General features: G+C 38.0%; 1 protein-coding gene across 1 annotated transcript in view; it reads right to left on the bottom strand.

Annotated features, from left to right (window-relative positions):
- The window catches only part of PGGT1B (protein geranylgeranyltransferase type I subunit beta), a 36343-nt gene that overhangs the window by 22134 nt on the left and 909 nt on the right, over nt 1-13300 (bottom strand). Inside the window, 2 exon segments of the mRNA XM_064642135.1 lie at nt 236-303; nt 8678-8796. Of these exon segments, the coding sequence (XP_064498205.1) occupies nt 236-303; nt 8678-8796 (187 nt within the window).

The following is a 13300-nucleotide window of genomic DNA, read 5'->3' as shown; positions in this document are numbered from 1 at the left end:
TATGCCAATTTCTTCACTCATCTGGAAACTCAAGTCCTAGGTATCATTTGAGCATGTTTCTTATGTATGTTTCTTAAAAGCTCTGCAAACGTTTTAGTGTATTAACAGTGAAAAAATCTCTGCCTTCCAGATATTCTGTAATTGCGAAGTTTATATTATAAAAAAGACACAAGATCATTTATTGCCTAATTGAAAATATTACACACACACACACACACACACATTCTTAACTGACCTTGGAGGGATTGAATGGCATTCCTAAATATGAAGAGCCTCTGAATCCACAGCGATGCAAGTTTGATCCTGGAAAAGATTAAAACAACACTCAACTAACTTGTTTAGTTAAAACACTCATTATAAACCATAATCCTCTACTGATATCAAGACCCGCTAGTCCAACACTATTCATAATATAACTAGAGTTTGCATGTGTCTCTCAGTTTTTGACCTTAGTTTGTTATCCATAATTAATTAAAACAAAACAAAGAAAACTACAAGCAAACCTAATCCTGCTGTAATGACAAAGCACAAAGCACACATTTTTTTTTTTAATTTGGTGAAAATATATCCATTGGATCAGAAAAGAATTGTCTTCCATGCTCTCCAGAAAGAAAAAAAAAGGACTGCTCCCCTGGGAAAATGTCCAGAGTTAACATATTTTTTATTCTTCCCTGGATTCCTGCCTGGTAATACCGTCTGTTCACAAGCAGAACTGTCTTAAGACACTCTGCAACATGTTCAAGGGCAAACAAATTGCACTTGTAAGCACATTGTAGCTATCAAACATTTCTGTCAGTGATTCAGTATAATTTGTTTCAAATGTCTCACAATACCTGAGCATGTTGCATACAGAAGTGTGAACCACATACTGTGTAAAGTACAGGTTTGTGGGGCTCAACTGTGCTTTTGCATGGCAAAAACTCAATTGTTTACTGCTCAGTCTCTGAAAGTAAAAGCCTAATGAATGCTGTAGTTAAACAGCACCTGGGTGTTCTTGAATTTCTTAAATTCTCTCCCCCCCTTTTTTTTTTTAATTCTTCAGCCTTTAATCTAAAAATCCTCATGGATATTAGGGAAAATTGCACCAGACTAAAAAAAAAAAAATGAACAGTTATAAAGCTGAAAGTTCTAAAAAACTCACTGTATAATGTGGTCTACAAGTTCTTGTGTAATTTATCAGCATATTACCTTCTAATTCTAAATATGTTCTCCATATATGCAAAATTTAAACTGGAAAGTTTTTACTAGCCTAAGAACTTCAACTTGGCTAAAGTACGCAAGTTTCTCTACAAGACAAGTCTTTGGATCTAACTGAAATGGAGCAAAACACCTGCAATTCTCCACTTCCTCCACAGTTCAATCAAAACTATTTTTTAATGACTCTATACATGTAATGAAAGCAACTTCAGCCTTCACTAAAACCTGATATGGCATAGTCATACCCACAAAGAGGAAACAGAAACAGTATCTGTAATTGTGGACAAAAAAATTCATAACTGTTTTATTTTGTTATAATCTAAACATTTGCAGCAGAGAACATTTGTCTGGTTGCTTCCAGAGTCAAATACTTGAATTTCATGTTGCATCAGCCTTTGGAAAGCACAGTAAAATAAATTAAAGACTAATCCAAGGTCCTGAAAGACACTGTCCAAAAAAAAATCACAATTTCAAAAATGACACAATGTGAATGAATCAGTAAAAGAAGAACTAGAATTCCAGCCTCTTAAGTACCAAATTTCCCAGGCGACATTGTGGAAAAAAATCACCATTCACTTGACCCATTTTCAATAAAAAAGAATCTGTGTCTTAAGTGCTTAAGCAACCGAGAAAACTCACTTTGAAATGGTCCTAAAGTGAAAACCCTTCATCCAGAAAAGTTGCTAGCCTACTAGCACACAGCTGTTCTGGCCTGCTGCAAAGGAAGACACACTACAATTAAGACAGCTCTGCAGTTGAACAGAGCTCAGCTGCTAGCTGTTAGATGGAAGGATTCATCCTGGAAATACTGATCCCCATCCTTTTAGACTGTAGTTTATCATTAATTATCAAGATAGAAATGGCAGCATGAAACCCAAGTGTCATGTACTTTTAGTGTGTCACCCTGATTGGCTTCTGAATTCACAGCTATTATGAAAAAAGATTAAAAATGAAGTACATGAATGAAATCAGGATCCATTACTCCCTTTAGCTGTTCAATTTTCATATAGTATTTTAAAACCTTTCTTGTACTACTAAACTGCTATCAACTACAAAACAGCATCTGTAATTTTAAAATGGATTTTTAACTACATTGCTATCAATTTAAAATCTGATTTGACTCTTTTTGTCGGTACTTCTGATCCCTCATTCTAGACTTTACATACTGGCTCCTAGGAGAAACAGAAGACCAGCATGACTCTAATGCTCTTACTACTAGAAGAGAAACTTTAAAGAGAATTTTATCCCCCCCTCCAATCCAGTAATATGCATGTAATACATGCTACCTAGACCTTCAATATTACAAGAGAACTGCTGAATATCTGGTCACAATACATGAATTAAAAAATAGAATTCTGAGTTGATAAGGGAAGCATTAAAACAGGAATTGAAAAACACTCATTTTTTAACCAGATGACTCTGGAACATTGATGTCAAGTCTAGAAATTTTTTTAGCATCCTGTGAAGACACAAGTTCAAAACCAAATGGGAACCAAAGAGGAGTCAGGGAAAACTACTGTCTTTCAGCTTATGAAAGAAACTTCATGACGTGAAACTTCACCTTCTGTGAAGATTGTTTTACTACACTGTTGCAAAGTACTTGTACTTATTTTATGACAGCTTAGTAGTATTAGTCAAACAAATTGCCACAAATGCGCTGTCAGAATCAGAAGTAGAAATTAAATATACCCTAATTACGAGGGTGTGATCACAGTTTATGACCCTCGTAAGAAATTGCTGGAGTGACCAGTTCAGCTGCAGCACAGCTTGCAGAAGCTCAGTCCAACTGCAGCTATGAAACGGTACCACCTAGTGTCCACTTTCACCGTCGACCTAACAACCACTTTCTGAAGGAGTTCAGGACAGAGCAAAAGTAATAAACATTTCATCAATTGCTGCATAATTATTGCAAGCTGAACATGACCCACCTGGAAAAACTTTCACATTTGACAACTAAAGAAAACTGACCCTTTTTCAAAACAAAAAGACTCCATACTTAAATCAACAGCTGAGACTCTCCTGTGAAAACCCTATTACCTACGTGTGCTTAGGCCAGAAAGTCCTTAAGAGAGGTAACAGAGCTTCAATGATGACCACAGACGACTTATCATAAGAGCTCTTTTTTTACAGACAGGACATTTTTGTTATTTGTGTTTTATGATTTCTCTTGCATGGAAGGATTAATAACTTTTACCACTACTTCTTCACATTTAGATTACCCATGCATTCCTCTGTCTGCAAGGCTTTTCTCATTTTGCCAAGTAGAGAAGCAAGCTTACACACATCAATAAAATCTTATTATATATATAAAAAAGTCACAGCTTTGACAAAGGCTGACCCCATCAGCACATCCAGATAAAAACACGCATAAATTCTTCTTACTGAACTAGGGCTAAAGATGTAATCATTCCTGTAAATCCAAGCACTAGAGGATGTCATAAAATGCAAAGTTGCATTCTCTAAAATGGAAGTCCATTATACATCCAGATAAATATTTCAAATGTAGCCATTAAAAGAAAGTTATATTGGAAGAACATTCATATTTCTCCTCAAGAAACTTATGATCAAAAAGCACACGATGCAACAATAATTTCAAAAAACAGTCAATGGCATTTTATAAATTTTTTTTCAGTACTGACAACACAAGAAGAAATAATCATTATTACAAATCTAAACCTAGTCTTTGACAGAAGTAAGTTTTAGGTCTGTGACGTAGCAGTCTGCTATGCATGGGTTCTGTGGGTTCAGTCCTATAAATAAAACGTGTCTCAGTGTTCTTTTTGGTTCCATTTCTTAGTACAGCAAAGCTAGTGAAGCATCCAGTCGTCAAAAAGTACAATTTCCTTCCCTCTCTTCTAGTGGGCTGGCACTGGCACTCCCAGTCAACACAGCTCACCAACACAACACAAAGCTAACCTTCTGTTAGATAAATAAATACATGTTTTCCTGCCATTTCAGCAAGCTCTCAAGCAGGGTCAAACAAATGCCAGTGTTCCTGTGTGGGAGGATGGTGGATGAATATGGTCAAGCAGTGTGCCTCCGCTGCCTGTAATTAGATTACTTGAGCACAAAGCTCTGGATTCACTCTCTTTTAAAAGTGCTGAACTGGCTTGCGAGAAAGTGGGATACATCTTTCTTAAATTGCTATGAGTTGCACTTTAAGATAATTATAATAAATTTGAAATTCTGTCAAAGAGCTGTACTACGAGAGGAAAAACATTAAAACTCTGACACGATAAGGATCTTAAGAACAAGCAGCTAGGAGAAAGAGGGTCTTCTGTGAACCCTTTTCCAAAGTTTCACTAACATTTGAAAAAATACATCTTAGTCTAAATACATATAATTTCTGGTAAGGCTTGTAAAAGAGCACCACCTTCCTCAAAATGAAAAAAAAAAAAAGTACTTTTTCAAGATTCCTACTTCATGCAGTGAACACACAAACAAACCAAAAATATATATTAGCCACGCACCTAAGCAGAGCATTTCCTGAAGTGAAGGAAAGGTAACCATGGCCAAAATCTACGCAATATAAAGCCTAACTATTTAGCATGAGTTACAGAAGGCAGGGGCCCTTCAAACAAGCAGAAGGCAGCAATAAGTTGAAGCATTCGGCTAAGGATGTGTTTCTGTGTGAGAGTCAGCTTGCATATGTGACATGCCATTCCCTCCAAATTAAAACTAGTATTGAGCCAGTCTCTGAAAGAGCTGAGCTAAAATTATGGTACCTAAAGGACATTATTTGTTTGAATCACAGTTGCAATAAACCCACAGAAGAATACTATCCTGACAGACCTTAATCTTTATCTTCCTTTAGTGCATTTCAATTAGGCTGACAGAGCATACATTTGCTTTCTTACTCAGGTAGATCAAGATCTCACCACTTTGCATTAGTGAGCTTTAGTTTCACATAAAAATTTCAAAGACTACAAACCTCTGAAGCGAAGCTTTCTTCAGCCATAAGATACATTACACAGCAGTAAATACAAACATGTTACTTAAAACTACCACAGGATATTGGGAGATCCTATCTAAGAAGTGCTCTAAACCACTAAATTCTGAATTTTCTGTCAGGTTCTGTAACGTCCCGCTGTGGTGGGTTGACCCTGACCAGCAGCTGAGCACCCACACAGCCACCCACTCACTTCCCCCTCCAGTGTCAGGGCAAGAAAACAGAGATAAGGGGAGAAAACACAGGGAGTGAGACAGAGACAGTCTGATAAATGAAGTAGAAGTTGTGGAAGGATTCATTCACTACTTCCCATCAGCCAGGCAGGTAAACAGCCACTTCCCAGAAAGCAGGGCCTCAGCAGATGTAAGGGTTACTCAGGAAGACCAATGGCAGATCCACAAACATCACCCCCTTTCTCCTTCTTTTCCCAAGCTTTAATTGCTGAAAATGATGCCAGATGGTGTGGAGTATCCCTCAGGTCAGTCCTCAGGTCAGTCCGGGTCAGCTGTCCTGGCTGTGTCCCCCAGCTGTATCTGCTGGGGGAAAAGGAGTGCAGAGGAGAAGAAAAGAGCCAGCCTTGACGTTGTGTAGGCACTATTCAGCAACAGCTAAAAGACTGCTGTTACCAACACTCTTTTAGTCCTAGGCCCAAAACACAGCAGCTTAGGGGCTACTATGAAAAACAGTAAATTCTATCCCAGCTAGTATACATACTACAATAGTTATTGATAAAAATGGACAGGCACTAAGTTTGTAAAGCATCAACTGTTCTGCCTCCCATCCATTGGAAAAATGACTGTAAGGCAGCAGTAGTTCTAAAAATAATTTGAATTAGCCATCTGAAAAAAATGCTTTTAGCAAAAATCAACTGAAGTGCTATAGATAATTTGAGGAGAAAAGACAACGCAGAAAGAACCGTGCCTTGCAGAATACACCATCTAAGGAGTCTTTCTGCTGTGCCTTTTGCAACCAGGTGTATTGGCCTTTTTAGCCACCAACGCGTTTGTAGCAAATGTGGGTAGAGCCCTTCCCAAATCCTCGTTTGCGAAGCCCAGCCATGATGCTATAGATAATGGAACCTTTGGAGGGACAAACGTGAAGGGCAAAGAAATTTATTTATTCTGAAAAGAATTACAGAAATTCTCTTTTTGCCCATTTTAGAAATTCAACCACTGACATGACCAAAAACAAATCCCAAGATTCTGTAAAAATGTATTCCAACTTAAAATGGAGGTTTTAAATTGGTTTTCAGTCCCAGAACCAAACTAAATAAAGACTTACATCAAATATGATACAGTTACTTTAGATTGCTGGAATTTGTCATTGCAGAAACTGCATTATAAAAAAGTGGTATAATTTAAATGTCTAAAACCAATATTCCACACAAAGACAGATTTATCAGAATGAATGTTAAAAAAGCTGCAATAGTAAGTTTCTTTAAAAGCAAAGTATTGCGGTTGCTTGTTTGTTTTTTTACCCAGAAGGATTCTGATTCATCTAGCAGGCACCCATCTCTAACTAGAGATGTACAAGCATTTTGAAACCAAAAACTTCATTGCTGTAGCCTACAGGAGTTTAGACACTTCTTCAAAAAGGCCAAAAGAGGGAGTAAGAGCTCTGTTACTGGGAAGCTGCCAATTAACAATCATTGCACAGAACCAGGATTAAAAAACAGAAAGTCAATACATTTTGTTGAAAGTAGACATTACAGAAGGGTAGACGTTCTCTTCTTCACATTTAGTGATCCAATACTCTACTTTCTGCTGTTGGCATAATTTATATTTTATACTGTTTATTTTCTAGTAGATGAAGTAAAAACTAAATAAAAATAATGCCGAAGCTTTAGGGGTCAAATGACCAAGATAAGAGTAGTGTTATTACCAAAAGCATAAGAAGAACAAGAGTTATTACAATGTGATATGAAAATACAGGATTGGAGGGAAGCTTGTTCTTATGGTAAAAAGCAGAGATTTATTATTTAGAAAGCACAGAATGCACTGCCAAAAGTACCCTCCCCAAAACTACCCTCCTGTAGTTTTATGAGGAGATGATAGCTAGAAAAAGAAGGAGCACATCTCTACTGCACCATGGACTGTCAGCCTCCACATCTGTGTGCTGAGATTTTTACTGCCCTCCCCAGGAGGTTCTTGACAGTGGGAATATTCCAAACATTGGCCAGGTAGAACCCCCTGAAAAACTACTGCATACTATCAATGACAAACAAATAAAAATGCTCATTTTAATCTCTCTAATCTTGCAAACTTCCCTGATCTTTTGGAATACACTTCTGAAGGCTGGGATAAAAGTCAGAAAGTGAGGAACTCCTGAAAACAAAGCATATACACATAGGGAAAAAAATTTAATTGTAAGGTATAGGCACATCCTCATGATTAAAATGTTGCAGGAATAATTATGTGATCCAAATTCCTAATTTTCTATAATCGGTCCTGGAATACAACAAAAGACAAAAGAAATCTATTAAAACTAATTCCTGGGGTGGATCCTGGGGTGATCTTTTTATTAGTGCATAAAGCAAGCATCAGCTATCCTGACTTCCAAATGCTTACTTCATATAAATTTTTTTATTTCACAAAACTGATTTTAGAGACCCTATATATAGATTTTAGAGACCTGATTTGTAGTATATAATTAGACTAAATAATAGAAGAAAACACACAATGGTACATGGTCATGTTTTTTTCAGACAGGCACCTGGAATTACCTCTTCTCTAGAGAACCACCAGCCTGGAGCTATACCCACACCAGCATTTAACACGCCTGCTGTAAAGCAGCAGCGCCTCACCCACATCTCCCTCCCTCCCACCCACTCTACTGCTGGTCACCACTCACCTGCAGTGCCACAGAAGAAATTGCCAATACCACCTAGCCCACAGGAAGAGCACCTCCCTAACTTCTGTCAAGTCACCAGGAAACAGACATTTCCTGTGGGCTCCCTCTCCAGCTTGGATCTGTTATGCACCTTCCGATCTGAGGATAGCTGAGATACAGCAACAGCATTATTCCCTCTAAAAACCTTGGGTAAATTCAACCTTCACAGATCTAAAGAACAGATTTTATTTTCTCAAGCAGGGACTGTGCTTATCCTTTTTGCTTCTTACCCTTACACCTCCAGTTTTCCAAAAGCTGTTCCAAATAACCACACCTGTGCTCAGAGTTCCTGGTATAGGAGCACAATTCAATATAAACACTACTAGACTTATAATAGTTACATAACATATGCATTTCTTTTAGAACCAGGTGAAACATTCCTCTGAGATGCCCAAAGGTGCAACTTCATTATACTATTATATACTGGCTTATCTTCAAATTAATTTCTGCTTTTTCTACCTTTATTATTTGTGAGGGATCTATTTCCAAGATTTGCTTGACATCACTATCTGAAATTATCAGGACAGCACTTCAGGAAGGTCAATCTTGTATTTTATAAAAACTAGAGCCATCCACTATTCCCCAAGTAGAAAGCAAAAGTAAAGATGTTAATATCGATAAAAAAACTAAAAACTCACTCACTGTCTTCAGTGGGAAGGACCTGCAGGGAATAAATCCATTCTATTATATCATCTTTGTTCACCACATCTAAGGAATCCAACATATCCAGACCAGAGAGCGCGAAAAATGCAATTGTCAACCTAAAAGAAAAAGATAAGACTTACACTTCCCACCATAAATATCACGGGGAAATTAACAAAATGTTGCAGAAACAGATTCATCTATGAATTCGCAGCCTTTGACAGTGGTGCAACCCAGAGACTCGCTCAGAAAACATGAAATTTATCTACTGGATAAAATAATGTCCTTTGTACTGTAGATATTTCTCTGTCTCAACAAGGTTTTTTATTTAAGCTGCCCCTTCTTTTATATAATAATGATATGCCAATTCAAAATTAACCTATGAGCCTGTTTACCTGAAAAAAATACCCAACAAAACAACTTACTACAAAGTAAACTAGGTTATGTTATTGTTATATGGAGCACTAGTTCTCTGTGAAAAATTCTTACATGAATAATCCCCTAAATATGCATTAAGTGCATATGCAAGGTAACCCTTAACTACAGCAAGCTGCTTCTCATTGTGCCTCAAACCCAGTTTCAGACGTTTAGAATTCAAGTGTGAAACAGCAAAGCCTACTTTGTAAGCAAACAATGCAAAAATATGCACACAGCATGAATTAACATCTAGAGCTATTTATTTCTTGTCCTTGGGCATAAAACAACCTAGATGACTACCTTTTTTAAACATTTAAAATTGAGTAACCAAATTCAAGTATTCAATAGAGTAGTGGAGAAGCTAGGACACCAAAAGTCCTTCTTTCACACAGTCTGTCTCCTTCCATAAACTTATCCTACCATATCTGCTAACTAACACTTTTTTTGCAGGGTTTGTTTTTACCTCAAACCACTGCAGCCACCCAACAAACAGCATGGCCCTTCAAACAGCTGCACTGCTCACTCTGACAGAGCACCAAAGCCACACTACTCTCACAGAGTTTGCTATGAGAGAAAATACTCATGTAATGGTACCTTGGAAGCCCAAAGTTCTGACTCAGACTAAAATTAGCTAGATGTATATTTTTGCCACCCACACTTGTGTCTGGCTATCCTCCTAGAAATTCTTGCTCTCCTTTCACCAGATAAGACGAGGGATTGTGAAACAACCTGTACATATGCAGAAACTACAATTCAGCATGTCAAGGAAAACCAAAAGTTAATAGCAGCTTTCCTTAGCAGATCAAGTTGTAATTTGCATTTTCCTCACAAGGTGGTGAGCCACCTTGGTCACCAGCAGTAGGCACCTCTGAAGAAGAGGAGACAGATGTGGATAGGCACCTCTACAACCACCTAATTTCTGCATGTGGTTCTGCATCAGAACTCCAAACAGTAAGACCAAGGAAAAAATGGTGATATGACTCAGCCCAAAACACAACTCCATAAGAATTTTTCTAGTTAAAACACAGCAGCCAAATGACAATGAAGGAGACACTAATCTCAGCACAGTGGCATAACCTCCAAGGGACATTTCTACCAGTGGGCTGGTAAAATGTTTCTTTACAATTATTATTATTACAAATCCATTTTTTGAGTAGAAAAAGCTAAAAAAAGTATGTTGTACAAAAAGGTACTTCTGTGTAGAGCAAGAGTATCTTTAAACTCTTCTGATACAAAAAATTGTTTTTGAAAGTGGAAAATTAACACTTCAAGGCTTTTGTCAACTATTGTATTGATCAGATCTGTTTAACCCAAAATCTGACCCTGGATAATAAACCACTAATTCAAACAAAATCACTACTTCTATAAAAAAACTCCAAGGAATTTACTGTTCAGCTACAGGAAATTATTTATTTGAAACACTGCCTATATGTTCTGATTTTCATGAACACTGACAGTCTTCTACTAGAACTACTTAAAAAACATTTTCACACTATTTTACTCAGCTGAACTACTTCCAGTAAGGCACAAACAACATGCCAACATCAGCACTAGAAACTGCTGCAAAGTAGGTCCCAAACCACAAAGCTGTGCATACAATACAGACAGTAAATCTCATCTATAGTTAAAAATATATGTCAAATATATGAATTTAAAAAGTGGTTTTACCTGGGCTGGGCTTCACTTTACTTATTCGGAGTTGACTGTCTCCAGCATTACTAAGGAACAACCTTTGTCTGTTGGAATTTTCTTGTGATGGGCAAGAAGATCTGGCACCACTGGACATAGAGAGGTCCCAATACAGCCACTTAGATACTGCATCCTTACTCCATAGGCTATCCTACTTCACAGAAACTTCACAGACATATGTTCCTACAAAAACAACTCTTAGCAGCATCTTAGGCGACACATGCCATGAAGAGTAAGAACTTTATCTACAGTCATTTCCATGGAGGACGGTCAACAGGACATCTCTGATGACATATTCAGACCTCTTTATCTTCAGCCATGAACAAAGACTACAGTTTCTCAGCAGAGTTCAAAAAGCATTTGAAATGACTGATCTGAGAAACTGATTAGGTGTGCTACAAGGAGCACCATGAAGTACCACAGTCTGAAGGACTTTAGAGACTAGGAGTTGACTTTCCTGCAAAACCTGACGGTACTGGCAATCTGTATGAAACACTGTCAATCAGAACACTTAAAAAGCACTCTTGCTGCAACTACTGTTGCATGCAATAACTACAGACAACAATAATTATGAAGGCTTTGAGCCAAAAAGTTGAGTAAAGAACGTTAAATTAATTTTCTTTATTCTCCCTTATTATTTGACAATCTACAGCCTAAGTCAGAATGGACCAGCAGAGTGTGGAAAATTTCAGTCTCTACCACCCGTGTCTGGCGACAACAAATGCTGCACTGCAGTGAACAAAAAACATCTCACTGACAAATGACTTTATTTATTTATTTAACGTATCTTTAATTTTAATTGAGTTTCCCCTCTAATTCACAATGGAACCATGCAAAGGCAGGAACAGGGGAAGCAAGAATAAAAAGGTTAAAAGCATTTCCTTCTGCAGCAGTATCAGCTCCAGAGGTTTGCTTAAGGTTTGCTGAATTCAGTGACCTTGACCTCGGCAAAAAGGCAAACTTAGTACCCTCGAGGTCACACTGGGGATGATGCATTTATGGTTTAATCCCCCCTTTTGTCAACAGTCATGCATGCACACCTGCAGTGATCTAAAAATCATTGTAAGAGAACCAAAAAATCTGCAGCTGGGTAAAAACTTCACAACTACAAAAAACGCATGAATTTACATGGCCATGATTTTTATTCCAACTGAAAGCTTAGACTGTGCTCATTAACCAAAAATTAAAGCATCATGAAATAGTTTCAAATTGATGGTTCCAATTTTCAGAAAACAAGTGTTTTTCCACTACTGCACACCTATTACGTGCAACACACTAGGCACTGGTTATTCAAGGTACTGAGGCTACTATGATCACACATCAAATTAAAGCTCAGACATCTAATTAATTTCTCAAGAGTTCTCAAACAATCATTGTTACTATTATTCAGTAAGATTGTGGAAGACTTTTTGTAAACTGGAGCTTCTGTTTCAGATCAGTGGCAAGCTGCAACAAGCTTGACAATGCAATCAGAGCCTCTCACTGATCTCACCTTCTGCAGAACACAGGGTTTCAGATGAGATTCCCAGGACCCTGACAAGCCAAGTCCTCAGTGGAGACTCCATCACTTCACTGGGCAAGCTGTTCATGGTTAACTGCTCCAATGGTGAAGAATATTATCCTACATCCACACAATTCTTTCTGAAGCACCTTATTCCCATGGTCTCCTGCCCCATCACCATGGTCCCTTCTAAAAAGCACACCTCCATCTTTCTCTGTAGTTAGTTTCTCAGTAACAGAAGACTGTGATCAGATTCTTCCTCTTCTAGACCAAAGACATCCCATTTCTTTAGCATTTTCATATGTCAGTGGGCTAAGGTGAGCTATTTGTTATCATTCTAACACATCTCCATGTTATTGTACCTTTCAGGTCTAAAACCTGTTAAAAGTATAGGAGGCCTAGACTTCCTCTTGCTGTCATCTAAAATAACTGAGAAAGTACACTGAAATACCAAATAATTCTTAATGAATAAATTATTTGCAGCTCTGAAATAAAAAATTCACAAAATTACAGAATGGCTGGGGTTGGAAGGGACCTCTGGAGATCATCTAGTAAAACCCTCTCTCTGCTAAAGCAGGTTCACCCAGAGCAAGTTGCACAGGATCATGTGCAGGCAAGTTTTGAATACCTCCAGGGAAAGAAACTCGACAACCTCTCTGGGTAACCTATCCCAGTGATTGGTCACCCCCACAGTGAAGAAGTTTCTGCTCATATTCAGATGGACCTTCCTGTGTTTCAGATTGTGTTTGTGGCCCTTTGTCCTGCCACTGGGCACCACTGAAGAGTCTGGCCCAATCCTCTTGCTGCTCATCCTTAAGATATTTGAATGCATTGATAAGATCCTCTCTCAGTCGTCTCTTCTCGAGGCTGAACAGGCCCAGCTCCTTCAACCTTTCCACACATAACAAATGTTCCAGTTCCTTAATCATCTTTGTAGCTGTGTGCTAGCCCCTCTCCACACACAACCTGGCACTACTTGTGCTAGTCCTTACATGGTTCTGCCAAGTGTTTGTGCT

This window comes from Pseudopipra pipra, chromosome Z (genome assembly GCF_036250125.1).
Source record: "Pseudopipra pipra isolate bDixPip1 chromosome Z, bDixPip1.hap1, whole genome shotgun sequence".
Taxonomy (NCBI): domain Eukaryota; kingdom Metazoa; phylum Chordata; class Aves; order Passeriformes; family Pipridae; genus Pseudopipra; species Pseudopipra pipra.
This window is presented reverse-complemented; position numbering and strand designations above follow the sequence as displayed.